The sequence below is a fragment of the Piliocolobus tephrosceles genome, chromosome 16, assembly GCF_002776525.5.
Source record: "Piliocolobus tephrosceles isolate RC106 chromosome 16, ASM277652v3, whole genome shotgun sequence".
NCBI lineage: Eukaryota > Metazoa > Chordata > Mammalia > Primates > Cercopithecidae > Piliocolobus > Piliocolobus tephrosceles.
The window spans coordinates 26595354-26620415 of NC_045449.1; the positions used below are offsets into that span (position 1 = coordinate 26595354).

General features: G+C 44.2%; 1 protein-coding gene across 3 annotated transcripts in view; it reads right to left on the bottom strand.

The window, feature by feature from the left end:
- CRLF3 (cytokine receptor like factor 3) overlaps positions 1–25062 on the bottom strand; it is a 54534-nt gene that overhangs the window by 13599 nt on the left and 15873 nt on the right. The window contains exons 1-6 of one of the 3 annotated variants that reach the window (XM_023182901.2): positions 24317–24385; positions 18372–18579; positions 11562–11670; positions 9644–9821; positions 5871–6093; positions 4453–4585 (exon numbers count right to left, since the gene is read on the bottom strand). In XM_023182901.2, the coding sequence (XP_023038669.1) occupies positions 4453–4585; positions 5871–6093; positions 9644–9821; positions 11562–11670; positions 18372–18579; positions 24317–24370 (905 nt within the window). In that variant the 5' untranslated portion in view covers positions 24371–24385. Of the gene's footprint in view, positions 1–4452; positions 4586–5870; positions 6094–9643; positions 9822–11561; positions 11671–18371; positions 18580–24316; positions 24386–25062 lie in introns of those variants that run through there. The other 2 variants (XM_023182900.2, XM_023182899.2) reach the window with 2 other exon arrangements.

Genomic DNA, 25062 nt, shown 5'->3' on the forward strand with positions numbered 1-25062 from the left:
ACTCTGTCTAAAAAAAAAAAAAAAAAAAGGAAGGAAAGAAGGATGGATGGACGGAAGGAAGGAAGGAAATAAATCTTTAAAAAAAAATCAGAAAATCTTAGAAGGAAAGAGCAGGAATGTTTACATAGGAAGTCAGGGAGATCTGAAAGGAGGGGGTTGCTAGCAGACCTGGGCATCTAATGAGAGTGGGTCTAGAGACTGTTACAGTCCAGCCAGTATCACAGGTTTCTCTGGCTTCAGCAGCTCTAAGCCTTCCAGAAACTTCAGCAGGGCCCGACTGGGATAAATAACGAAGTAGTGCCTTCAAGAGTATAAGCTCCCTTCTAATTACTAGGCCCTTAAGCACCCTCAAAAAACTAAATACTATTTCTCTTGATTCAAGTAGACCCACTTGCTCCTCCCTTATGCATGGACTCCCCTCGCATTCACATCTCTGGCTTCATTGCTGATGCCTGAAATTCCTTTAAACAAGGGGAGAAAACATTTCATTCCAGTCAAAAGAAAAAAATGACAAAAATGCAAAAGGCTGGCTACGATCATACTGAGTTTAACTGAATTTCAGTTAATCACCCTGCCAAGTGGGGCCTGGTGATGCATCTTTAGGAGAGGCCAGACAGCCTAACAGTTTATTGAGACCTACTATGCCTTTCACATCATGGTCAGCAGAGGTGAATTTAAATCAATTTGTATAAGTTCCAATGTCTTAATAAATATTTACTGAATGACCTAAGAAATAAACCTAACTATGCAATCTATCAGACATTACCATGTGTCCAAGGAGGAAGAATTTAAAAAGCAGGAGAGCATCAGATCAAGGGGTAAAAGGTCATCAGAGGTTAAAAATTAAAGAGCTAAGGACACAGTAATAGAGAAACTGTAGACTTCAACACCAACTAGAATCATATTAACTCTCCCATGAAAAAGATGAAAAAGAAGCAATACAGACCAGTCTGGAGTTGAACTGCCTGGATTTAAACCCTAGATTTGGCATTTACTAGCTGTGTGACACTGGGTAAATAACTTCTCTGTGCCTCAGTTTCCTCATCCCTAAAATAAATACGTCTATCTCACTGGGTTACTATGAAAATCAAATGAGTTAATACAAGTAAAATACTTAAGACAGTACATGACACACAGTAAATATTGTTTAAATATTAACTGCAATTATTATTATTATTATTTTTTGAGACAGAGTCTCAGTCTGTGGCCCAGGCTGGAGTGCAGTGGCGCGATCTCGGCTCACTGCAAGCTCCGCCTCCCAGGTTCACGCCATTCTCCTGCGTCAGCCTCCCGAGTAGCTGGGACTACAGGTGCCCGCCACCATGCCCGGCTAATTTATTTTTGTATTTTTAGTAGAGAAGGCGTTTCACCGTGTTAGCCAGGATGGTCTCGATCTCCTGACCTCAGGATCTGCCTGCCTCAGCCTCCCAAAGTGCTGGGATTACAGGCGTGAGCCACCGTGCCAGGCCATTAACTGCAATTATTATCATCATCAGTCTGAGATATCTGGCCTGAATTTATCAAGGTAGGAAGCTCTGTCATTGCACAGAAATACCTTGTTCTCAGGAGAGTCACTAACGGAAGTGCTTCTATAAACAAGGGACATAAGCAGAGAAGGGGTACAGAAAACTCATGATTACCTGGGGAATAATTAAATATATTTTAGGTATTGGTCTTTTTTTCTCTCTCTCTCTTTGTTGGTATTTTTCTGGTTACTGAGTCATTCTTTCTTCATTAAGGGGTGAGAAGAGGTGTCAAAAAATAGACAAAACATGAACTAGTATATTCTGACAACTGCTGACAATTCAAATTACTTAGCTGGAGAGGAATACAGCAACATTGGCTTAGATAAAATATTCAGATATTCTCCATGCCTTAAATAATAAGGCCCTAGGCCAGGCGCGGTGGCTCAAGCCTGTAATCCCAGCACTTTGGGAGGCCGAGACGGGCAGATCACGAGGTCAGGAGATCAAGACCATCCTGGCTAACATGGTGAAACCCCGTCTCTACTAAAAATACAAAAAACTAGCCAGGCGAGGTGGCGGGCGCCTGTAGTCCCAGCTACTCTGGAGGCTGAGGCAGGAGAATGGCGTAAACCCGGGAGGCGGAGCTTGCAGTGAGCTGAGATCCGGCCACTGCACTCCAGCCCGGGCAACAGAGCAAGACTCCGTCTCAAAAAAAAAAAAAAAAAAAAAAAAAAATAAGGCCCTGAGAACAAGAGGAACTTGGGTCAAGCATTCACAATAAAATCCCATCTCAAGACTTAAAACTTAGAGGAGAGCTTGTTACACTAAGGTGAGTATGGTGAAAATCAGGCAAACTTTACTTCTCTAAGTCAAAACTGGTCTATGGTTTCTAGGAAGAGCTATTTAGAAATGTGACTATAAAGAATACATTTCAGATAACATGAAAACAAGAAAAAAGAGGCCGGGCGCGGTGGCTCAAGCCTGTAATCCCAGCACTTTGGGAGGCCGAGACGGGCGGATCACGAGGTCAGGAGATCGAGACCCTCCTGGCTAACACGGTGAAACCCCGTCTCTACTAAAAATACAAAAAATTAGCCGGGCGAGGTGGTGGGCGCCTGTGGTCCCAGCCACTCGGGAGGCTGAGGCAGGAGAATGGCGTGAACCCAGGAGGCAGAGGTTGCGGTGAGCTGAGATCCAGCCACTGCACTCTAGCCTGGGCGACAGAGCAAGACTCCGTCTCAAAAAAAAAAAAAAAAAAAAGAAAACAAGAAAAAAGAAACTTTTCCATTACAGAAAGAAATGGGTAGAGAAACAACATTAATCAGTGGTAGGGGAGGCTTGCTTTCAGTTTTACTTTACAGAGTAGCATATACATAATATGTTTACAGCATTGTCTCTTACAAAGACTTGCTGTTAATGACTCACAAAGGACAAAATAAATTCTTGGCCGGTAAATTTTTGGCTTTTTTCTTTGAGAGGCAATCTCGCACTGTCACCCAGGCTGGAGAGCAGTGGCACAATCTCTGCTCACTGCAACCTCCGCCTCCCGGCTTCAAGTGACTCTCCTGCCTCAGCCTCCCAAGTAGCTGGGACTACAGGCGCCTGCCACCACATCCAGTTAATTTTTAGTATTTTTAGTAGAGACGGGGCTTCACTATGTTGGCCAGGATGGTCTCGATCTCCTGACCTTGTGATCTGCCCCCCTCGCCCTCCCAAAGTGCTGGGATTACAGGATGAGCCACCGTGCCCGGCCCGTGCCTTTTTTTTTTGAGATGGAGTCTGTCACCCAGGCTAGAGTACAGTGGCGCGATCTCAGCTCACTGTAACCTCTGCCTCCCAGGTTCAAGCAATTCTCATGCCTCAGCTGCCTGGGTGGCTGGTATTATAGGTGTCCGCCACCACACCTGGCTAATTTTTTTTTTTTTTTTTGAAACGGAATCTCACCCTGTTGCCAGGCTGAAGTACAGTGGCTCACTGCAACTTTTGCCTCCCGGGTTCAAGTGAGTCTCCTGCCTCACCCTCCCTAGTTGCTGGGATTACAGGCATGCGCTACCACACACAGCTAATTCTTGTATTTTTAGTAGAGATGGGGTTTCACCATGTTGGCCAGGATGGTCTTGATCTCCTAAGCTCGTGATCCACCTGCCTCACCCTCCCAAAGTGCTGGGATTACAGGTGTGAGCCACTGCGCCTGGCCTAATATTTGTATTTTTAGTAAAGACGGGGTTTCACCATGTTGGTCAGGCTGGCCTCGAACTCCTGACCACAAGTGATCCGTCTGCCTTGGCTTCCCAAAGTGTTGGGATTACAAGCGTGAGTCACTGCGTCTGGCCTCTTAATTTTTAAGATTGATTTTTTAATTTTGTGTGTGTCTGTGTGTGTGTGTGTGTGTGTGTGTGTGTCTGTGTTTGAGACAGAGTTTCATTCTTGTTGCCCAGGCTGGAGTACAATGGTATGATCTCGGCTCACTGCAACCTCAGCCTCCTGGGTTCAAGCGATTCACCTGCCTCAGCCTCCCAAGTAGCTGGGATTACAGGCATACGTGCCACCATGCCCGGCTAATTTTGTATATTTAGTAGAGGCAGGGTTTCTCCATGTTGATCAGGCTGGTCTCGAACTCTCAACCTCATGTAATCCACCCGCCTCGGCCTCCCAAAATGCTAGGATTACAGGTGTGAGCCACTGTGCCCAGCCTAAGATTGACTTTTGAGAGATATTCTACTTACCTCTACTTACCAAGAGGAAAAGAGATATAAACATATTAAATATCAAGCATTTTATATACATTTCCCAATTAATCTACGTAATAACCCTATGAAGACAGATGAGAAAACTACAGCTGCAGGAAATAAAGAAGCCTTCCCACAGTAACACTGCCTATAAACGATGGAATAAATTCAGGATGTTTTGAATTCAAAGCTCATGTATGCTCTGTGCACTTCACTCTGCTTCCTGAGGCAGGTAAGATGTTTTAATATCTACTTGCCTGAATGTTAATGTCTGCCCACAGAAATAAGTCGGAGCTCTGGAGTAGAGAACACCCGATGATTCAGAATCGTTCCGGAGTGCTATATTTCTTCGACTGCTCAGACTGTACCCCTCAAAACCAGCTGTCCACTCTTTTTAAAAAGCAAAGATATTGAAAACTGTTAGAATCTCTTGAGGGATATCTTCAATACAGACATGTTAAATAAAACGTGGAAATGGGAGACTACTCTTAGGGGCCATGGTCAAGTTCAATAAAATAAAAGATTCCATTAACAGGATATCATGATCAGTCCCACAAATTACAAAAAAGATATTAGTATATTCCTGCATAATTTTGATATAATAAATCAAATAAGTGTTATCTAATAAAATCATAGTTCAAGCATAATTGCTTGAACTTATTCCAACCTAATAAAAATCTAATTAATAAATGAGTCTACATCTTCTAAAAAAGAATGCAGGAGAGAGAGATCAATTTCAAATCATAAGACTTTTTTTTGAGTCTCGCTCTGTCGCCCAGGCTGGAGTGCAGTGGCTGGATCTCAGCTCACTGCAAGCTCCATCTCCTGAGTTCATTCTCCTACTTCAGCCTCTAGAGTAGCTGGGATTACAGGCGGCCGCCACCACGCCTGTCTAACTTTTTGTATTTTTAGTAGAGACGGGGTTTCACCGTGTTAGCCAGGATGGTCTCGATCTCCTGATCTTGTGATCCGCCTGCCTTGGCCTCCCAAAGTGCTGGGATTACAGGCATGAGCCACCACGCCTGGCCCTCAAATCAGACTTTTAAGAAAATATCTCTCTCCAGGTATTTCTTGAGGGTTTGGAAAATCAGCTGGGCACAGTGGCTCACGCCTATAATCCCAGGACTTTGGGAGGCCACAGCAAGAGGACTGCTTGAGCCCAGGAATTTGAGACCAGCCTGGGCAACATAGCAAGACTTGGTCTCTACAAAAAAAAAAAAAAATTAGCCAGGTGTGGTGGTGCATGCAGGTGGTCCTGGCTACTTGGGAGGCTGAGGCAGAAGGATCCAGAGGTCAGGCTGCATGACTGCACCACCACACGCCAGCCTGGGCAACAGAGGTGAGACCTTGTCTCAAAAAACACTAACTAAATAAAAGTAAAATATAAAAAAAAGAAGACTAATAAAAAGGAGTATCAGTGTCCTACACAATATCTTCAATCTTTGGTTTTCAGTGAGGCTAAAAATCTAGTCCAGCATTTTTTTTTGGTCTCTGAAGAACTGATGAAAACAAAAATCACATGAGGTAATCTGAGTAAAATACAAGGTGCATGTTGTTCTTATCAATTCAGGATCTATGCTTAGAATAGCTGGTTGTCAGTGTGCTGCCCTTAGCACAAAATACAGGTATTCTAATACACAGTTAGGCTTCAGGAGAGAAAAGGTTAGCAGCATACCATGAGGCACCAATGTGGAATGACCGATTTGGGGGACACTCCAAGGACTCCACTCCTGTCGGCCATCTCCTCGGGCACAGACTCTGAACTGATAATCAACGTTGGGGTCTATGTGCAATACTATGAATTCAGTTTCAGAACCTACATATACATCCTCAAAATGATTTGAAGTACATTTACGAAACTGGAGCCTGTAATCTTGGGCTGTAAAGTCGTCATCCACCTAAGGAGAAAAGCTTTATGTTAGGTGAGAAACAGAAGATGACTTCTCTCAGCCATCACTGCTTAAAAACTTTGAATGGAGCCATTTTGGACCAAGCAGCCAGGCCCACATGCTGAATATGGGGTATCTTGGGAAGGCCATAGAAAATATGCCATCATATCATTATCTCTCTTTTTTTTGGGGGGGGGCGGGGCAAGGTCTCACTTTGTTACCCAGGCTGGAGTGCAGTGGCATGATCTCAGCTTATTGCAGCCTCCACACCCTGGGTTCAAGCCATCCTCCTTCCTTCAAACCTCCTAAGTAGCTGGCTGGGGCTTCCGGTGCACACCACCATGTCCGGCTAATTTTTTGTATTTTTTGTAGAGATGGGTTTTCACCATATCTCAGATCTTTAATTCCTGAGCTTAAGCAATCTTCCCGTCTCAGCCTCTCAAAGTGCTAGGATTACAGGCATGAGTCACTGCGCCTGAGCACCCTTCTTTTCTTTATTGAACCATGTGTTCTACATTTCCCAGTCTGATATAAAAAAGTCTGCCTCCTTTGAAGAAATGGCATGTTTTTTAATCAATGCCAAAGATAAAACATTCAAGATTCAGTGATAAGTTTCCCACAACCATACATCATTCATAATAACCAAGACATAATTAACATACAGTATACAGAATCCCCATTAATTTTTAGGGGTCCTGCATATATTCTGTATGTTAATTAGCCACCAATAGAAAAATGGGTAAAAGACATAAATAAGTATTCTACAGAAGAATATAAATAGCCAAAAACATATATTATAGATATTCAACCTAATTTGTAATATGGCAAATATAATCTAAAACCATAACAAGGCCAGACATGGTGGCTCATGCCTATAATCCTAAGACTTTGGGAGGCCAAAGCGGATGGAGGACTTGAACCCAGGAATTTGAGGCCAGCCTGGGCAACATGGCAAAACTCCATCTCTACAAAAAATTACAAAACTTAGCTGGGTATGGAAGCACATGCCTGAAGTCCCAGTTACTTGAGGACTGAGGCAGGAGGATCACTTGAGCCCAGGAGGTTGAGACTGGAGTGAGACATGATTGTGCCACTGTACTCCAGCCTGGGTGACAGAGTAAGACCCTGTCTCAAAAACAAACAAATAAATAAATAAAACCACAACCAGGTACATTTAGGCAAAAATATAAAGTCTCACAATGCCAGTTATTGGTCAAGATATGGAATAACAGAAACTCATATACTGCTTGGAAGACTAAATTGATACAATCATCTTGTGGAAAGTTTGTTATTACCTATTAGTGTATGGATCCAATACTCTAAGACGACCTCATAATTTTACAGCTAGGTAAATATTAATATTTTACAAACTTCACATATGTTCATAAGGAAACACAAGTAAAAATACTTTTTTTTTTTTTTTTTTTTGAGGTGGAGTCTCGCTCTGTCGCCCAGGCTGGAGTGCAGTGGCCAGATCTCAGCTCACTGCAAGCTCCGCCTCGCGGGTTCACGCCATTCTCCTGCCTCAGCCTCCCGAGTAGCTGGGACTGCAGGCGCCCGCTATCTCGCCCGGCTACTTTTTTTGTATTTTTTAGTAGAGATGGGGTTTCACCGTGTTAGCCAGGATGGTCTCGATATCCTGACCTCGTGATCCACCCGTCTCGGCCTCCCAAAGTGCTGGGATTACAGGCTTGAGCCACCGCGCCCGGCCACACAAGTAAAAATACTTATAGCAAAAAACTGGAAATAACTAGGTCCACTGATAGGAAAATTAATAAAAATGGAAAAAGAGTCCTGTTATTAAATAACAGCATGTTTACAAAAAAAAAAAATTCCTTTTAAGAAAATCTTGGCTGGGCACAGTGGCTCACACTTGTAATCCCAGCACTTTGGGAGGCCAAGGCAGGTGGATCACCTGAGGTCAGGAGTTTGAGACCAGTCTGACCAACACGGAGGAACCCCATCTCTACTAAAAATACAAACTTAATCAGGCGTGGTGGCGCATGCCTTAATCCCAGCTACTCGGGAGGCTGAGGCAGGAAGATTGCTTGAACCTGGGAGGCGGAGGTTGTGATGAGCCAAGAGCGTGCCATTGCACTCCAGCCTGAGCAACAAGAACAAAACTTCGTCTCAAAAGAAAAAAAAAAAAAAGAAAATGTCAGCCAGGCACAGTGGCTCATGCCTGTAATCCCAGCACTTTGGGAGGCCAAGGTGGGTGGATCACTTGAGATTTAAGGAGTTCGAGGCCAACATGGCAAAACCGTGTCTCGATTAAAAATACAAAAAATTAGGCCAGGCGTGGTGGCTCAAGCCTGTAATCCCAGCACTTTGGGAGGCCGAGGCGGGCGGATCACGAGGTCAGGAGATCGAGACCATCCTGGCTAACATGGTGAAACCCTGTCTCTACTAAAAAACACAAAAAACTAGCCAGGTAAAGTGGCGGGCACCTGTAGTCCCAGTTACTCGGGAGGCTGAGGCAGGAGAATGGCATAAACCCGGGAGGCGGAGCTTGCAGTGAGCTGAGATCCGGCCACTGCACTCCAGCCTGGGCGACAGAGTGAGACTCTGTCTCAAAAAAAAAAAAAAAAAAACCAAAACCAAAAAATTAGCTGGGTGTAGTGCCGATAGTCCCAGCTACTGAACTTGGGTGGGTGGGGAGGGGGAATGGTGCGGAGGTTGCAGTGAGCCAAGGTTGCATAGCTACACTCCAGCATGGGCAACAGAGCAAGGCTTCATTTCAATAAAAAAGGCCAGGCATGGTGGCTCACACCTATAATCCCAGCACTTTGGGTGGCCAAGGCGAGTGGGTCACCTGAGGTCAGAGTTCAAGACCAGCCTGGCCAACATGGTGAAACCTCGTCTCTACAAAAAATACAAAAATTAGCCAGGTGTGGTGGCAGGTGCCTATAATCCCAGCTATTCAGGAGGCTGAAGCAGGAGAATGGCTTGAACCTGGGGGAAGCGGCAGGCGGGGGAGGGCATGGAGGTTGCAATAAGCCGAGATCACACCACTTCACTCCAGCCTGGGCAAAAGAGCGAAACTCTAGCTCAGAAAAATAAATAAATAAAAATAAAACTGGAAGAACTACCTCAGTGTTCCCTGTGACTTCATTTTACTGTAAAGTAAAAGACATTTTTCTTTGGGAAGAAAAGAATGTATTTAAAAGTAGTCAATGAAAAAATCTGAAAGGGCCGGGCGCGGTGGCTCAAGCCTGTAATCCCAGCACTTTGGAAGGCCGAGACGAGCAGATCACGAGGAAAGGAGATCAAGACCATCCTGGCTAACACGGTGAAACCCCATCTCTACTAAAAAACACAAAAAAGCAGCCGGCGAGGTGGCGGGCACCTGTAGTCCCAGTGACTCAGGAGGCTGAGGCAGGAGAATGGCGTAAATCCGGGAGGCAGAGCTTGTAGTGAGCTGAGATCCAGCCACTGCACTCCAGCCTAGGCCACAGAGCGAGACTCCGTCTCAAAAAAAAAAAAAGAAAAAAAATCTGAAAGGCCCTCAAATGTCAAACCCATAATGTGGAAGTTATTTCTAGAATTCTGAATTACATACCTTACACCATCGTACAATGATGCCTCCAGGTTTCTCTATTAGTTCTTCTATCTGTACTGGTGGGCGAGATGCTACTGTTCCGTGCTTAAAAATGTGGTCTTTCACTATGTTAAGAATTGAGTCATCCAACTGAGCAGATAAACAAGGCACATCAACCAGTAAAGGTACTTCTGGTAAGCTGAGGAAACAAAGCTCATGTGTTACGAGACCTCTAACTGAGAGTTAAAAAATACAAGAAATAAAAAAAATTGATTGTAGTGGTGGTTACATAATTCTGTGAATATAATAAAAACCACTGAATTGCATATGTCAAATGGGTGAATTGCATGGTCTATGAATTTATATCTTAATAAAACTGTTTTAAAAAGTTAAAAAAAAAGAAATATTTTAGAGCAGTCACAAGCCTGAAAGATCCTGAAGCCCCCAGTAAGTAATTCTCATGGCAGTAGGGGATTTGCAAGATGTTACACAAAGATTCTCTTTTCAAATAAATATAAGCAAGACAGAAAATTGGTAGGATCATAACTGTCCATTTTATGCCAAACGATCTGGTTTACTGGAATATGACTCTGTTTCAACAATACATTGAGAATTTCTAAAATTTAACAACTCTTTTACACATTAGATTGAAAAAATCTGGCCGGGCACGGTGGCTCAAGCCTGTAATCCCAGCACTTTGGGAGGCCCAGACGGGCGGATCACGAGGTCAGGAGATCGAGACCATCCTGGCTAACATGGTGAAACCCCGTCTCTACTAAAAATACAAAAAATTAGCCGGACGAGGTGGCGGCGCCTGTAGTCCCAGCTACTCGGGAGGCTGAGGCAGGAGAATGGCGGGAACCCGGGAGGCGGAGCTTGCAGTGAGCTGAGATCCCGCCACTGCGCTCCAGCCTGGGTGGCAGAGCAAGACTCCGTCTCAAAAAAAAAAAAAAAAAAAAGAAAAAATCTGTAGTAATACTATACCAAGGATTATAATCACAACTATTTCATTAGTAACAGTGGTAATGGGTAGTGAAATGCTTTTTTTTTTTTTTTTTTTCTGGGGGACGGGGCTCGGCTCTGTCGCCCAGGCTGGAGTGCAGTGGCCTGATCTCAGCTCACTGCAAGCTCTGCCTCCCGGGTTCACGCCATTCTCCTGCCTCAGCCTCCCGAGTAGCTGGGACTACAGGCGCCCGCCAACACGCCCGGCTAATTTTTTGTATTTTAGTAGAGACAGGGTTTTACCGTGTTAGCCAGGATGGTCTCGATCTCCTGACCTGTGATCCGCCCGTCTCGGCCTCCCAAAGTGCTGGGATTACAGGCTTGAGCCACCGCGCCCGGCCTTTTTTTTCTTTTTCCCTCAGAGTCTCACTCTGTCCCCCACCCTAGGCTGGAGTGCTGTGGTGTGAACTAAGCTCACTGCAACCTCCACCTCCCCGATTCAAGTGATTCTCCTGCCTCCGCCTCCTGAGTAGCTGGGACTACAGGTGCGTGCCACCACACCCAGATAATTTTTTATTTTATTTTATATTTATTTTGAGACGGAGTCTTGCTCTGTTGCCCAGGATGGAGTGTAGTGGTGCAATCTTGGCTCACTGCAACATCTGCCTCCAGGGTTCAAGCAATTCTCCTGTCTCAGCCTCCCCAAGTAGCTGGATTACAGGCATGTGCCACCATGCCCGCCTAATTTTTATATTTTTAGTAGAGATGGGGTTTCAACATGTTGGCCAGGCTGGTCTCAAACTCCTGACCTCAAGTGATCTGCCTGCCTTGGCCTCCCAACATGCTGGACTTATAGGTGTAAACCACCATGCCCAGCCTGAAAACCTTGAGATATATATTCTCTATCTCCCTTAATCAGAATCTTGAACAGAGGAAGGAAAAAAGCAGACATCGTTTAAATGCTTAAAAGTAAGTCCAAATGGCACAACTCTTTTACCTGTCCAACTGAATGTGCGAGGCCTTTTTGGTAAAGCTCCACAGTTTCTCATTCTCTTCTCCCACACCACCACGCATGGCAATCTCACCTACAATCAAGAATAAGAGACCTGGAACAGTGAAAATGGTCACATATAAAGTAATCAACATAACTCATGTCTGGGTGGGTCTCTAGTGTTCTTGGAAATAGTTCTTAAATGATGCCACAGTCAAATTCCCAAAAAGTTAAAGTAGAAACTATTTTAGAAGTGACTCTAAGATCAAATCCAAGAGGAAAAGGGATACATAGTGGCAACATTTTGCCAGAGATGAAAAATCTATCTGCTCTATACAACGAAATCAACCAATTTTAGGCAAACCAGAAAGCCCAGGGACTTCTTCCCATCTCTCCTACAGAATCATTATGAACTTCAATAGGAGCCAGTACAAAATATTGCCCTGAGAGGAGCAATAGGGGATACGGTTGTGTTTTTTTGTTTGTTTGTTTTTGAGACTGGGTGTCGTTCTGTCGCTCAGGTAGGATCATAACTCACTGCAGACTCGAACTTCCGGGCTCAAGCAATCCTACCATCTCAGCCTCCCAAGTAGCTGTGACCACAGGTGCACGCCACCATGCCCAGCTATTTTTTTTTTTTTTTGGTAGAGATGAGGTCCCACTATGTTGCCCAGGCTGGGCATAGGGCTTGAAAAGCTAAATGATGCATCTATGTTTTCCTAAAAGAGTATCATACATCAGATTACAAATTATTCAACAGAATAATAAAAAGAAAATGTCAGGCCAGGTGGTGCGGCTCACGCCTGTAATCCCAGCACTTTGGGAGGCCAAAGTGGGTAGATCACGAGGTCAGAAGATCAAGACCATCCTGGCCAACATGGTGAAACCACGTCTCTACTAAAAATACAAAAATTAGTCGGGTGTGGTGGTGGGCACCTGTACTCCCAGCTACTCAGGAGGCTGAGGCAGGAAAATCACTTGAATCCGGGATGTGGAGGTTGCAGTGAGCCAAAATCATGCTACTGCACTCCAGCCTGGGCGACAGAGCGAGACTCTGTCTCAAAAAAAAAAAAAAAGTTACATAGAGGCATATGATACGAAAATGACCAACTTCTATGTCCTTCCACAGCCTGGAAGAACACTGTCATAACTCTTTTCCATCTGAATGTGCCCTGTAGTTGCTCAAGTTTTTTGAGACCATATGTCCTTCTCCTTCACCAAAACAAAAACAGAGACATGGCTGGGTACTGTGGTTCATGCCTGTAATCTCAGCACTTTTGCAGGCTGAGGCTGGCTGGTCATCTTGGGTTGGGAGTTCAAGACTAGCTTGGCCGGCATGGTGAAACCCTGTCTCTACTAAAAATACAAAAAGTAGCTGGGCATAGTGGCACGCTCCTGTAGTCCCAGCTACTAAGGAGGCTGAAGCACTAAGATCGCTTGAACCTGGGAGGTGGAGGTTGCAGTAAGACAAGATCGCATCACTGCACTCCAGCCTGGGCAACAGTGTGAGACTCTGTCTCAAAAATAAATAAATAAATAAATAAATTTCGCCGGGTGCGGTGGCTCAAGCCTGTAATCCCAGCACTTTGGGAGGCCGAGACAGGCGGATCACGAGGTCAGGAGATCAAGACCATCCTGGCTAACACGGTGAAACCCCGTCTCTACTAAAAAATATAAAAAACTAGCCGGGCGAGGTGGCGGGCGCCTGTAGTCCCAGCTACTTGGGAGGCTGAGGCAGGAGAATGGCATAAACCCAGGAGGCGGAGCTTGTAGTGAGCTGAGATCCAGCCACTGCACGCCAGCCTGGGCGACAGAGCGAGACTCTGTCTCAAAAAAAAAAAAAAAAAAAAAAAAAAAATTTTCTCAAAATTCCATAAATAAGTTTCTATCCCTCAGGAGAATAGTAAAGAGTTTGACATCTAAAATATTCCTGAAGTTTCCTTCTGCTGCTGGGATGTATAATAATTTTTTTAAATTAAAAAACATAGGCCAGGCATGGTGGCTCACACTTGTAATCCCAACACTTGGAAGGCCGAGGTGGGCGAATCACGAGGTCAGGAGTTCTACACCAGCCAGGGCAACATGGTGAAACTCTGTCTCTATTAAAAATACAAAAAATTAGCTGGGTGTGGTAGTGGGTGCCTATAATCCCAGCTACTTGGAAGGCTGAGGCAGGAGAATCGCTTGAACCCACGAGGCGGAGGCTGCAGCAAGCCAAGATCGTGCCACTGCACTCTAGTCCAGGCAACAGTGCAAGACTCCATCTCAAAAATAAATAATTAAATTAAATTTTGGACACACAAAAATATTCAAGTATCAAATGCTGTAACAATCATATTGCCCCAAAGGATTTTTTCTTTTTGAGACAGACTCTGACTCTGTCACCCAGGCTGCAGTATGATGTGTAATTATAGTTCACTGCAGCCTCAAACTCCTGGGCTCAGGGGATCCTCCCGCCTCAGCCTCCCAAGTAGCTAGGACTACAGGAATGTGCCACTATGCCCAGCTAGGATTTATCTTTTTTTTTTTTTTTTTGAGATGGAGTCTCACTCTTGTAGCCCAGGCTGGAGTGCAATGGTGCAATTACGGCTCACTGCAACCTCTTGCCTCAGCCTCCCGGGTAGCTGGGATTACAGGCGCCCACCACCATGCCCGGCTAATTTTTGTATTTTTAGTAGAGACAGGGTTTCACCATGTTGGCCAGGCTGGTCTCGAACTCCTAATCTTAGATGATCCGCCCACCTCAGCCTCCCAAAGTGTTGTGATTACAGGAATGAGCCACCGTGCCCGGCCAGGATTTATCTTCTAAAATAAAAACAAATGATCAGTCCTCAGGGGATGAGTGTACACTCCTGGCCCATGCTGCACTGCTTCTGGGTTTGTTTCCAAATGCAAAGCCACCAAGGAAAGACATTCCATGGTGCTGCTAGAATTTTCTCAAAAGCACTGTTATGGTCAGTGGCAAATAAACCCTTCTCATTGAAGATAAGACAAAAATGTAACTAGCAATGTCGAGATAACACTCGTACTATATTCTAAGTGGGACCAAAAGAAGATTAACTTCCAGGTAGAGTAACAGCCTTGTGAATCATTCACACTTTTTTCCCACACCACTCCCAGCACTCATTCTGCAGAAGGGATGGAATTCAGTCTCCTTCCCTAGCTCCTTTTTCCTCAAATGACGTTTAAATGTTGGTGCCCCTTAGTGTTCTAATCTCTTTCATCTGCTCCTCTCACATTACACGGTGTCCCTTGATGATTGTACTTATTCCAATGGATTCATATTTGATATATATACCATTAACTGCCATACCGACATCTCCTGGTATGATCTCTCTCCTAAGAATCACACCCATATTTCCATCTTAAGCACCTCAAACTCACCATGCCCAAGCCAGATGCCTGACTACGTACTAAGCACCCACCTCCTCCCTCACTTACTGTGTCAAAAACAGTACCACCATTTATTCAGAATCCAAAAGTAGACTGATTTTTGCCATCACAAATCCTTCCCTTTCCCCTCCACCACATATGTAGGCAATCATCTACAGACAACAGTCACTGCTCAGTAAAATCATCAATAATTCCATTTCTGGGGAAAAAAAAAAAATCTTTTTTTTTTGTTTTTATTTTTAAGAGACAGGGTCTTGTTCTGTTGTCCAGGCTGGAGTGCAGTGGTGCAATCATAGCTTAAGCTCTCCTCCCACCTCAGCCTCCTGAATAGTTGGGACAATAGTTGGTATATGCCACTATGCCTGGCTAATTTTTTTTTCTTTTTGAGACACAGTCTTGCTCTGTCGCCCAGGCTGGAGTGCCATGGTGCAATCTCAGCTCACTGCAATCTCTGCCTCCTGGGTTCACGCCATTCTCCTGCTTCAGCCTCCCAAGTAGCTGGGACTACAGGCGCCTGCCACCACGCCTGGCTAATTTTTTGTATTTTTAGTAGAGACAGGGTTTCACCGTGTTAGCCAGGATGGTCTCGATCTCCTGACCTCGTGATCTGCCTGCCTCGGCTTTCCAAAGTGCTGGGATTACAGGCGTGAGCCACTGTGCTCAGGCCACCTGGCTAATTTTTTTAAAAACAGTGGCCCACACCTGTAATCTCAGCACTTTGGGAGTGTAGTGTTGCAATCTTGGCTCACTGCAACCTCCGTCTCCCAGGTTCAAGCGATTCTCCTGCCTCAGCCTCCCGAGTAACTGGAATTACAGGTACCTGCCACCACCTGGCCAATTTTTGTTTTTTTTAGTAGAGATGGGGTATTACCATGTTGTCCAGGCTAGTCTCAAACTCCTGACCTCATGTGATCCTCCCATCTTGACATCCCAAAGTGCTGGGGTTATAGGTGTTAGCCTGGCCTCGGCCTCTAATAACTTTTTAATCAGTCTCTTTTCCCTCTAGTCTTACAATCTCTAACAGTCTCCAAAACATAGGCAGGATCATTTTTTTTTAATGCACATCTGATCATGTCACTCTACTGCTTAAAATGCTTCAACAGAGGTGGGTGGATCACGAGGTCAGGAGATCAAGACCAGCCTGGCTAACACAGTGAAATCCCGTCTCTACTAAAAATAAAAAAAATTAGCCGGGCGTGGTGGCGGGCACCTGTAGTCCCAGCTACTCAGGAGGCTGAGGCAGGAGAATGGTGTGAACCTGGGAGGCAGAGCTTGCAGTGAGCAGAGATCGCACCACTGCATTCCAGCCTGGGCGACAGAGCGAGACTGTCTCAAAAAAAAAAAAAAAAAACAAAAGGGTTCAACTGATCCTTGAATATGCCATTCACTTAATTTATGATGATGTTGCTTCTGCTTGGACTCATGCTGTTACCTCCTCTTTTCCCTATGTCTGCTTGATAGCCTCTGTGGAACTCCTCCTACAGAAAGCTATCCTATACTATTCCAGACAAAGTTAAGAACTTCCTCCTCTGTGCTCCAATAAGGTCTTAGATCTCTGTTAGCATGTATCTCTCTCTCTCACTGGGCTCTGAATCCCAAAGGAAAGAACTCTCTGAATCCCAAAGGAAAGAACTCACCTATTTTATTCTTTTCTTTTTTTTTGAGAGGGAGTCTCACTCCATCACCCAGTAGGCTGGAGTGCAGTGGCACGATCTCAGCTAACTGCAACCTCCACCTCCTGGGTTCAAGCAATTCTCCTGCCCTCAGCCTCCCGAGTAGCTGGGACTACCGGCACATACTGCCATGGCCAGCTAATTTTTGTATTTTCACTAGAGATGGGGTTTCACCATGTTGGCCAGGATGGTCTTGATTTCCTGACCTCATGATCCGCCCACCTCGACCTCCCAAAGTGCTGGGATTACAGGCGTGAGTCACCGCACCTGGCTTTTATTCTTATTCTTATTTTATATTTTTTGGGACAGGGTCTCACTCTGTCACCCAGGCTGGCGTGCAGTGGTGCAATCACAGCTCACTGCAGCGTTAATCTCCTGGCCTCAAGCGATCCTCCCACCTCGGCCTCCTAAGTGGTTGGGACTCCAGGTGCATACCACCATGCCCAGCTAATTTTTTTTTTTTTTTTTTTTTTTTTTTGTAGAGACAGGCTGTTGCCCAGGCTGGTCTTAAACTCCTGACCTCAAGTGATCCACTTGCTTCAGCCTCCCAAAGTGCTGGGATTACAGGCGTGAGCCACTGCATCTGGCCCCCTTGTTTATGTTATGTGCCTGACAAAGATCTCTGTTGAAGGAAGGTGAGTAGAATGAAGAAAGGAAGGCAGCAGGGCATGACTCAATTGGCTGAAGACAGGAGTAAACACCAATCACTTTTTTTTAACTTTTTAAGCAGAACAGTGGAGACTATAATTGTGGTGGCTCTCACCTGTAATCTCAGCACTTTGGGAGGCCAAGATGGGAAGACTGCTTGAGACCGGGAATTCGAGACCAGACTGGGCAACATGGTGAAACTCTGTCTCTACCAAAAATACAAAAATTAGCCAGGCATGGTGGCACGCACCTGTAATCCCAGCTATTTGGGAGGCTGAGGTGGGAGGATCACCTGAGCCAGGGAGGTCAAGACTGCAGTGAGCCCTGATAGCACCACTGCACTACAGCCTGGGCAACAGAGCAGGACCCCCGTGTCAAAAAAAAAAAAAAAAAGTATAATTTGATTGTTTGTAACACAGAGGATAAATGCTTGAGAGGATGGATACCCCATTTTCCACAATGTGATTATTACACACTGCATGCCTGTATCAAAACATCTCAATGTGCCCCATATCATTTATTCTTTCTTGTTTTATAACTAATTATAACTAACACTTCAACTGCACTTGCCATGGGATGCCTAACTGCGTATCTGTCATCCTATATTACAAACCATCTCTAGGTAAGAACATTCTAAGAACCCCACAGCTGGCAAGAAACCTGCTGCTATCCTGAGGAATCTGCAAAAGGTCAATCTGAAAGAACCACATTTAGCATGTGATACGGTTTGGCTCTGTGTCCCCACCCAAATCTTATCTTGAATTGTAGTACTCCCATAATTCCAATGTGTTGCGGGAGGGACCCGATGGGAGTTAACTGAATCATGGGGGCAGTTCTCCCATACTATTCTGAGTAGTGAATAACTTTCATGAGATCTAATGGTATTTTAAGAGGAAACCCCTTTCGCTTGGCTCTCATTCTCTTCTCTTGTCTGCCGCTATGTGAGACATGACTTTCACCTTCTGCCATGATCCCCAGCCACATGGAATTGTAAGTTCATTAAACCTCTTTCTTTTGTAAATTGCCCAGTCTCGGGTATGTCTTTATCAGCAGTGTGAAAATGTACTAATGCACTAATGTAACAGGATCCCTGGTCTCCCACCTTCTCGAACTAAGTCTTCTGCAGTGTTGACTCCGTGTTCTATGAGCTTCTGGCAGTCATCTAGTGGTTTAATGGTCTCCTGTTCAATGGTGTCCACCTCTTGCAAAAGGGTCACCAATCGCTCATCCAGGAGCTTTCCAAGGGTTCCCTTTAAATCATTAAAATGCTGTTTGAGAACATCTCTTGTCTGTGATGCACTTTCTTTGATCTAAAAAGAAACAACAAAATACTCAAAATCAGAATCTTTAAAAAAGGCTAATCCATAGGTACAATTCACAATAATCTAAAAGCACCGTATAACCATCATCTTCAATTTAGTAAAAAAAAAGACTAATTGAAATTATATAAATTTAAGGTGTGATATTTTGATACACATACACATAGTGAACTGTTATTGTAGTCAAGCTAATTAACATGTCCATCTTTTCACATGGTGACCTTTCTGTGTGGTGAGAACACTTATGATCTCTCCTAACACATTCCAAGTATACACGACAGTATTTTTTTTTTTTTTTTTAGATGGAGTCTTGCTCTGTCACCCAGGCTGGGGTGCAGCAGTGCGATCTCTGCTCACTGCAAGCTCCACCTCCTGAGTTCACGCCATTCTCCTGCCTCAGCCTCCCGAGTAGCTGGGACTATAGGCGCCCACCACCACACCTGGCTAATTTTTTGTATTTTTAGTAGAGACGGGGTTTCACCGCATTAGCCAGGCTGGTCTTGATCTCCTGACCTCGTGATCCACCCGCCTCGGCCTCCCAAAGTGCTGGGATTACAGGTGTGAGCCACTGCACCCAGCCACACTACAATATTATTAACTATCGTCACTATCCTGTACTTGAGATCTCTAGAATTTATGCATATTAAATAAATGAAACTTTGTAGCCTTTGACCAACATCTCCCCATCCCCAACTCCATCCCTAGCAAGCACCATTCTACTTTCTGCTTCTATGATTTCCACCTTTTTAGATTCTACATATAAATGAGATCATGTAATATGTTTTATCTGGCTTATTTGAGTTAGGATGATGTCCTTCAGGTTCATCCATGCTGTCACAAATGACAGAATTTCCTTCTCTTTTAAGGTTGAATAGTATTCCATTGTATATATACATCTTCCATTCACTGATAAACCAAATGTCATTGATTTGCACAAACAGGCAGAAGTACACAGAATTGCCCTTCAAGTCAGATGGAATAAGCCAAATCTTGGTTTCATCATTGACAAATTATGTCAATTTGGTTAAGTTAATTAAGTATTCTATGCCTCAATTTCCTTATTTGTCAAATGAGCATAATAATAGTTATTTCGGCTGGTTGCAGTGCCTCACACCTGTGATCCCAGCACTTTGGGAGGCCAAGGAGGGCAGATCATCTGAGGACAGGAGTTCGAGACCAGCCTGGCCAATGTGGTGAAACCCCGTATCTACTAAAAATACAAAAATTAGCTGGACGTGGAAGTGCAGGCTTGTAATCCCAGCTACTTGGGAGGCTGAGGAAGAAGAATTGCTTGAACCTGGGAGACGGAGGTTGCAGTGAGCCAAGATTGTGTCACTGCACTCCAGCTGGGCAGCACAGTGAGACTCCATCTCAAATAAAAGAAATAAATAATAGTTACTTCATGGAGTTGCTGTGAGGATAAATTAAAATAAACTAGGTACTACAGTGGGTAAAATAAACAGCACATTGTTATACTTGATAAAAACAGTTATAAATTATTATTATCTGTAAAAGGTGTTCTTGAAAATTGTATGTTTCAATACTAAAAATTGTTTAATTATGAGGGGATTAAAATTCATTTTACTGAAAAGCAGCAAAGAAATGGTAGATTAAAAAGCCATGGTCAGCTGGGCACGGTGGCTCATGCCTGTAATCCCAGCACTTTGGGAGGCCGAGGCAGGTGGATCACGAGGTCAGGAGTTTAAGACCAGCCTAACATGGTGAAACCCCATCTCTACTAAAAATACAAAAAAATTAGCTGAGCGTGGTGGTGCGTGCCTGTGCCTGTAATCCCAGCTACTTCGGACACTGAGGCAGGAGAATCGGTTGAACCCGGGAGGTGAAGGTTGCAGTGAGCTGAGATCGCACCACTGCACTCCAGCCTGGGCAACAGAGTGAGACTCCGCCTCAAAAAAAAAAAAAAAAAAAAGCAAAAAAAGCAAGCTATGGTCAGGTGCAGTGGCTCACACCTATGATCTTTGTACTTTGAGAGGCTAAGCCAGGAGGATCACTTGAGCCCAGGAGTTTGAGACCAGCTTGGATAACATGGAGAAACCCTGTCTTTACAAATGATACAAAAATTAGCTGGGCATGGTGGCACCATGTCTGTAGTCCCAGATACTTAGGAGGCTGAGGTGGGAGGATCACCTGAGCCCAGGGTGTCGAGGCTGCAATAAGCTGTGACTGCACCACTGCACTCTAGCTTGGGTGACAGAGTGAGACCCTGTCTCTAAATAAAAATGAAAAGCCACAATACAAACAAACAAACAAACAAAAACCTCATGGATAAAATACTCTCATTATGCTAAAAGAAAACCAAGAATTATTTAAAAACCAAAGAGGCCTGTAGGAGGCAGAGCTGGGACAATGACTTAATCCTTTTTCAATGACAGTGCTCTTTGTGAATCTAAATGAGAGGTTTATAAAGCCTCTTCCTTTCAAATTTACTGAAAGAGAAGAAAAAATAAAGCCTTTTCCCCCCAAAATAAATAATCTATACCCTAAAAAATTATTCAATTTCAGAAGTTTACAAATTCCCTCAGAGCCAAACCATGGCTTGCCTGAAGTAGTAATTATGAAACTTCATTTGCAGAAGAATCATGTAGGCTACTTGTTATAATTCAGACTGCAGAGTTCCATCCCAGACCTACTGAACCAGAAAATGACAGGAGGGCCTAAAGCAGTGTAGGGATGGAGTTCTCACTTTTTCCAAGCACACCTGTAATTCTGCAGCCCACAATTTGAGAAACACTGCCCTAAATCTACAGATCTCAGATTAAGAACCCATATTCTAGGGGATATGACAGGAAAATCTTCACGTCAAATATATTATGAAGACAAACAGGCTGTATATACAGACACTAGATTTTTCTTCTTTTATTTCGGAGACAGGGTCTCACTCTGTTGCACAGGCCGGAGTGCAGTGGCATGATCCTGGCTCACTGCAGCCTTGAACTCCTGGGCTCAGGTGATCCTCCTGCCTCAGTCTTCTAAGCAGCTGATCTTATAGGCGCAGGCCACCACACTTGGCTAATTTTACTTTTTGTAGAGACGAGAGCTTGTTATGTTGCCCAAGCTGGTCTTGAACTCCTGGCTTCAAGCAATCCTACCACCTTGGCCTCCCAAAATGCTGAGATTACAGGAGTGATCCACTGCACCTGGATTTTTATTTTAAAGACCTCAGATAACAGGCCAGGCATGGTGGCTCAAGCCTGTAATCCCAGCACTTAGGGAGGCCAAGGTGGGAGGATCACCACTGCAACCTGACCTGGGCCACAGAGCAAGGCTCTCTTCTCAAAAACAATTCAGGTAACATACAATTCGTTTTCTCTCACTTAATGAGAAAATTCTAACTATAAGTCACTCCAATAAGTTAAAGAAAAAACATACTTTGCTTTCCAGATATTATCTTAGTTTCATACGACATATTGTTTACTACCATAACCCTTTTAACTTTCTCTTACCAGAAAAGTTTAAAGTATAAGAATTGGGAGGCCGAGACGGGCGAATCATGAGGTCAGGAGATCGAGACCATCCTGGCTAACACGGTGAAACCCCGTCTCTACTAAAAAATACAAAAAACTAGCCGGGCGTGGTGGCGGGCGCCTGTAGTCCCAGCTACTCAGGAGGCTGAGGCAGGAGAATGGCGTGAACCCGGGAGGCGGAGCTTGCAGTGAGCTGAGATCCGGCCACTGCACTCCAGCCTGGGCAACAGAGCAAGACTCCGTCTCAAAAATAATAATAATAAAGTATAAGAAAAATCCACCAAGAAAGAACATATCAAATTATGAATAAAGAACAATATTTCAACAGTTGATAGAGAAATTTAAAACTTTCTATTTATTCTCTAAATTCTCTCTAAATTTAAAAAGCAGAATACAATATTGTTTCCCAGCAACGTTCACGACCATGTAAAAACAAAAAATGCCCATGCCCCAGGACTAAAACAGAAAAACAGCAGTATCATTTACCGGGTGGACAGATCATAGAAACAATTTTCTTTCCTTTTTTTTTTTTTTTGAGATGGACTTTCACTCTTGTGGCCCAGGCTGGAGTGCAGTGGCGCAATCTTGGCTCACTGCAACCTCTGCCTTCTGGGTTCAAGATATTTTTCTGCCTCAGTCTCCTGAGTAGCTGAGATTACAGGCACGCGCCACCGCACCTGGCTAATTTTTGTATTTTTAGTAGAGATGGTTTCGCTATGTTGGCCAAGCTGGTCTCGAACTCCTGATCTCTGGTGATCCGCCCACCTCAGCCTCCCAAAGTGCTGGGATAAGGCGTGAGTCACCTCATCCAGCCCTTTTCTCTCCATTTGACATTAACACAATTATAATAATATCTGTGCAGTTAGTAAAATAATTATTTAAATCACAAAGAAAAATTCTAAATTAATTGTTAACTAATTTCTGTAGTTACCAAAGCATTTCTGTGAAATAAATCCAAGCAAAAATTTAAAAAAGAAAGAAAGAAAGGCCATAAACCCAAATTGCACTTGATTCGGCTCACCATTCAACTATGAGATACTTGCAAACTAGGCCCTCATCTGCATAGCATCTGGCAAACAAATGCTGTTGAGTGAAAACGCAGTCAATCATGTGTGTTTCAAAGAACTTTCTAAAAGAACCAAAGAGAGAATATCTTATGATTTTAACACATCCCCTGGGATACTGTTAGAAATTCAGAATCTCAGGCCCCACCCAGAACTGCTAAATCAGAACGTGAATTTTTTTTCTTCCTCCTCCTCCCCTAGAAACTGTATTTTTTTTTTCTTGAGATGGAGTTTTGTTCTTGTTGCCCAGGCTGGAGTGTAATGGAGCAATCTCGGCTCACTGCAACCTCCACCTCCCGTGTTCAAGTGATTTCTCCTGTCTCAGCCTCCTGAGTAGCTAGGATTATAGGCGCATGCCACCACGCCTGGCTAATTTTTGTATTTTTAGTAGAGATGGGGTTTCATCATATTGGTCAGGCTGATCTCGAACTCCTGACCTCAGGCGATCCACCCGCCTCAGCCTCCCAAAGTGCTGGAATTACAGGTGTGAGCCACCGCGCCCAGCCAAACCTGTATTTTTAACAGGACCCTCAGGTACCTTGTATACACATTACAGATACCAGAATAAATAAAGACCTTGTGTCAGAGCACTGTAATACATTTCAAATGGCCAAGAGGAAATTCTGCAGTTAAGTACTATGCCGCCGAGGTCCTGTCTTGCTCTTTAGCGGATACAGCATACACAGGAAGTGCATTGGTTAGGTAAAGTCAATTTCCTCTTTAGAAAGAATTCAAAAGCTCCTTCAGTTATTGCAGAGCCTATGTTTTGTTTTTGTTTCAGAGTCTCAGAAAAAAGGAAGTATGTGAACACAAAACAGAGAGAGGGCTAAAAAAGTGAGGCTCAATTTCCAAATTCACCTTCTGTACTCTCATTGTAAATTTGGTCCCTTTTGCTTACAGAATCCCAACCACTGCCATTTCAAACTTGATACTACCATGGGATCATTTTCTTTTCCTTGAAATAGTTCATGATTTAAAGCCTAGTCACCTTTAATCCAATCATGTAACTAATCAAGTTCATTTGCTTGACTTTATGAAACTAATTTCAAAATGCAGCTCCACTGCTGAGTGAATTACTTCATATTTGATGTGGTACCAATGGTTGCATGTGTTCACTGTTAACTCAATAAATCTTTACAATACAGTTTCAGAAAGTGAGGACCAAAGAAGACAACTTACCCAAGGCTTCGCAGTGCCAGAAACAGTCTCATTCCAAAGACTATGCTCTTTCATTACACCAAGCCGTTTTGTACTTACAGGACACTTTTTTTTTTTTTTTTGGAGACAGGTTCTCACTTGGTCATTCAGGCTGGAGAGCAGTGGTACAATCACAATTCACTGCAGCCTCGAAATCCTGGACTCAGGTGATTCTCCCACCTTAGCCTCCCAGGAAGCTGGGACCACAGGCATGTGTCACTGCACCCAGCTAAATTTTGTATTTTTTGTAGAAACAGATTTTCATCATGTGGCCCAGGCTGGTCTCAAACTCCTGGACTCAAGCAATCCTCCTGCCTCAGCCTCTCAAAGTGCTGAGATTACTAGCGTAAGCCACCGCACTCGGCCATAGAACACTATTTTATTTTATTTTTACTTTTTATTTATTTTTTATTTTTTGAGACGGAGTCTCGCTCCGTTGCCCGGGCTGGGGTGCAGTGGCCGGATCTCAGCTCACTGCAAGCTCTGCCTCCCGGGTTTACGCCATTCTCCTGCCTCAGCCTCCCAAGTAGCTGGGACTACAGGAGCCCGCCACCTCGCCCGGCTAGTTTTTGTATTTTTAGTAGAGACGGGGTTTTACCATGTTAGCCAGGATGGTCTCGATCTCCTGACCTCGTGATCTGCCCGTCTCGGCCTCCCAAAGTGCTGGGATTACAGGCTTGAGCCACCGTGCCCGGCCTTAGAACACTATTTTAAAAGAGCTCCTAGAT